The sequence below is a fragment of the Phodopus roborovskii genome, unplaced genomic scaffold, assembly GCF_943737965.1.
Source record: "Phodopus roborovskii unplaced genomic scaffold, PHOROB, whole genome shotgun sequence".
Taxonomy (NCBI): domain Eukaryota; kingdom Metazoa; phylum Chordata; class Mammalia; order Rodentia; family Cricetidae; genus Phodopus; species Phodopus roborovskii.
Window position 1 is genome coordinate 16,887,932 of NW_026126480.1, and position 3,356 is coordinate 16,891,287.

Here is a 3,356-nt window from a genome sequence, read left to right on the forward strand (position 1 = left end):
AGACATAGAAGTTGTCCTAAATTGCTAGATGTCAATGGAGACTCTCACATCTACAGATGTCATAGGAATAGCCATAGAGAGCTCGAAATCATCCAAAGACCATATTAAGAGAAGTGTCATCCCACACCAGCTGGGAAACTAGTCTTCATTCTCAAGCTGGAGTGCTGACCACAAGGGAACCTATATATTCCTATTCAAGTAGAAATGGAAGCATTGATTGTCAATGTTTCCTTTAGAGTTTGAAAGGAACGTAGAAAAGATAATTATTATGATCCTATAATCTCAGCACTTCGGAAGTTAAGAAAGTTAGATACTGTATTAAAGGTGAGAAGAGGGACTCAGGGCTAATTTCGTGACACAGAACTTCTGAAAGGAAAACTAAGAAACACCCCCAAGAGAATTCATTAACTTCTGCTTTCCTAGACCATGGTTTCAAGGCACAGACATTTCTTCTGGGAGATAAGCTCTTCTGAGAATTTTCAAAGTAGAAAAAAGAAAAGGTCACAGTCTTTAGAAGACAAAACAGAGTCTTCCTGAAAGTTGTTAGCTTAGTCTCGCCCCATCCTTTGGACATCCCTTCTAATTTCTTCTTTCTTCATGTAGCTTTCATGTATTTCTAGACAAGATTATGAATAAAGAAGCCTGAGCATCTGAATCCAAAGACAGTCTAAACCTTGACACAAAATTAGAGATGCTCGCTAGATACAATCTGCTATGAGGAAGCAATTTATACAAATTCTCAGGTTTGTAAGAAGGAAAAACATCTTCTTGCTCCTCATGCACAGACACTTAGCTGCCTGGCTGAACCCACTGCCACATGTAGAGTATACCTGCAGATGAGATGTAAGACTTGGACATACTCTAAGAGCAAGACAAATGAATTAAGTACTTATGAATGAAAGTACATCCTCTCTTTTTAAGCTGCATTCAAGTGTAGCTGGAGTGGTCAAGCAGCTGGGATTCTCACCAGCTGAGGTAAGGATTTTATTTTTCTTTTGTTGAAATGTGTAGCCTTTAGATGTGGCTAATCAAAATACAGAATCCAGAGCCAACCATAAGAGTTTGACCTACTTTGTCAGATTCCCTAGATCATTGGGCTCCCATACTCTGAGAAAGTGATGGAGACTAACAAAATGTTAATATATGTATTTGAAGACATGGCTGTTCTGTGTAAGGGTATTTCACGTTCACATCTTTAACTTCATGCTCTGAGTTGGGTTTAGTGGTGCTTTGGATCACAGAGTCCTGTTGAACTTTGATGACTGACTCTGTGACTTTGCCATAAGATTGGTACCATGCATCAACAGTATGTTTTCCACAAAGAGATCGATCCCCTATCTCTGTCTCTATCTAATAAAATGGCTGCGGACTTACAGGAGGGAAATTGGAACATCAGGGTCAAAGGCTGTATTTGGATAAGAATATTGGGCTACAGAACAATACAAAATAGCTATTCTTTAATTGTGTTTAGTCTTTTCTTACAAGAAAAAAAAGACAAGCTTTCTGTAAAAGGATCTTATATGTTATATTTCTGTTTCTTTACAGATATTCAATAAACTGATAAAAATAAAGTTGATAAATAATTTCCAATGTTTTAAGTCTAATAGAGACACTTTCTTAAGTACAACACTGCATAATTTTAGAGAGTTGCTACTTATTTCTGAGGATTGTAGGAGAAGGGTGGGTATTGAAGAAGAGAGATAACAAATGTGGAAAACTGTAATTTCCAATGTCATTACCCACAAACAAATATGCACTAGTGAAATGTAGAAACTGAGATGTAAAAAACATGTACATATGACCAACACTAAATAGACTGAGCATATATGCATGTTCAAACACTGGCATGCACACATACATACACAAACACATATGTAGCAATAACAGTTAAACAGAAATAGGTCATGAATTTGAGAGGGAGAAGGGGGGCATAAGAGGAGTTGGAAAGGGGGATGTAATAGAAGTAAATACAAGACTCGTGAATGAAATTCTCAATGGATATAAATTAAAATAGAATAAGAAATTTGAAAATCAAGAAGCAAATCTATAAACTAGTATAAAAGATATAATATTATGAAGTCACATTTGTCATCCTAAGAGGCTTCTAATGTCACAAAATTTCAGTACATATAAGCACAAATTTACTGAGCAATCTTTTTCTAAGCAGCTAAGAAGACTACACAAAATGGAATTCTGGAACTCTACCTTGGGAAATGATTTCATCTTGGTAGGTATTCTGGATGACAGTGGATTTCCTGAATTGCTCTGTGCTGCAATCACAGCCCTGTACTTTTTGGCTCTGACCAGCAATGGACTGTTGCTCCTTGTCATTACCATGGATACCCGGCTCCATGTGCCCATGTACCTCTTACTTGGACAATTGTCTCTCATGGACCTTCTCCTCACATCAGTTATTACTCCCAAGGCAGTCATTGACTTTTTACTCAAAGACAACACCATCTCCTTTGGGGGATGTGCCCTTCAGATGTTCCTAGAACTGGTACTGGGGAGTGCAGAGGACCTCCTTCTGGCCTTCATGGCCTATGACAGGTATGTGGCCATTTGTCAACCTCTGAACTATACAATCTTAATGAGTCACAAAGTCTGCTGGCTCATGATAGCCACATCATGGAGTCTGGCTTCCCTTAGTGCTCTAGGATATAGCATCTACACCATGCAGTATTCCTTTTGCAAATCTCGGCAGGTCAATCACTTGTTCTGTGAAATCCCTCCCTTACTGAAGCTAGCTTGTGCAGACACCTCCAGATATGAACTGATGGTTTATTTGATGGGTGTTACAGTGCTAATTCTCCCTCTTGCTGCTATCCTGGCCTCCTACTCACTAATTCTGTTCACTGTGCTCAATATGCCCTCAAATGAGGGCAGGAAGAAAGCCCTTGTCACCTGCTCTTCCCACCTGACTGTAGTTGGGATGTGGTATGGAGGTGCTTCCTTCATGTATGTCTTGCCCAGTCCCTTCCACAGCCCCAAACAAGACAATATCAGTTCAGTTTTCTATACAATTGTCACTCCAGCTCTGAATCCCCTCATCTATAGTCTGAGGAATAAAGAGGTCACTGGGGCTTTGAAGAGAGTCCTGGGAAAACGACTGTCAACACAAGCCAACCTCTAGGTAGTTCTAATAATAACCTCTACTCAATTCTTTCACAAAGTCAGAATTTTGGTGTGATGAAACATCCCTTGTAAACTTCTCTTGGTAGAGAAGTATGGGATGAGGAAGAAGAATGGGATTCTTGGTAAATGATCTGTGAATCTTCTTTTTTGGGGGTATTGAAGAATCTGGCACTTTGTCAAACATGAACACAAAGACCAGGTTCATGTCAAGGTGGTAATGC

At 39.2% G+C, this 3,356-nt stretch overlaps 1 protein-coding gene across 1 annotated transcript; it reads left to right on the plus strand.

The window, feature by feature from the left end:
• The first annotated feature begins 2,185 nt into the window (after positions 1-2,185).
• LOC127228144 (olfactory receptor 2AG1) lies at positions 2,186-3,133 on the plus strand. The gene has a single exon (XM_051192619.1). It carries the CDS (start codon positions 2,186-2,188, stop codon positions 3,131-3,133), a length of 948 nt encoding a protein of 315 aa, XP_051048576.1.
• Positions 3,134-3,356: the final 223 nt, after the last annotated feature.

Coding starts and splice junctions, on each gene's coding strand:
- LOC127228144 (XM_051192619.1), top strand. CDS start 2,186: ATGGAATTCTGGAACTCTACCTTGGGAAATGATTTCATCTTGGTAGGT.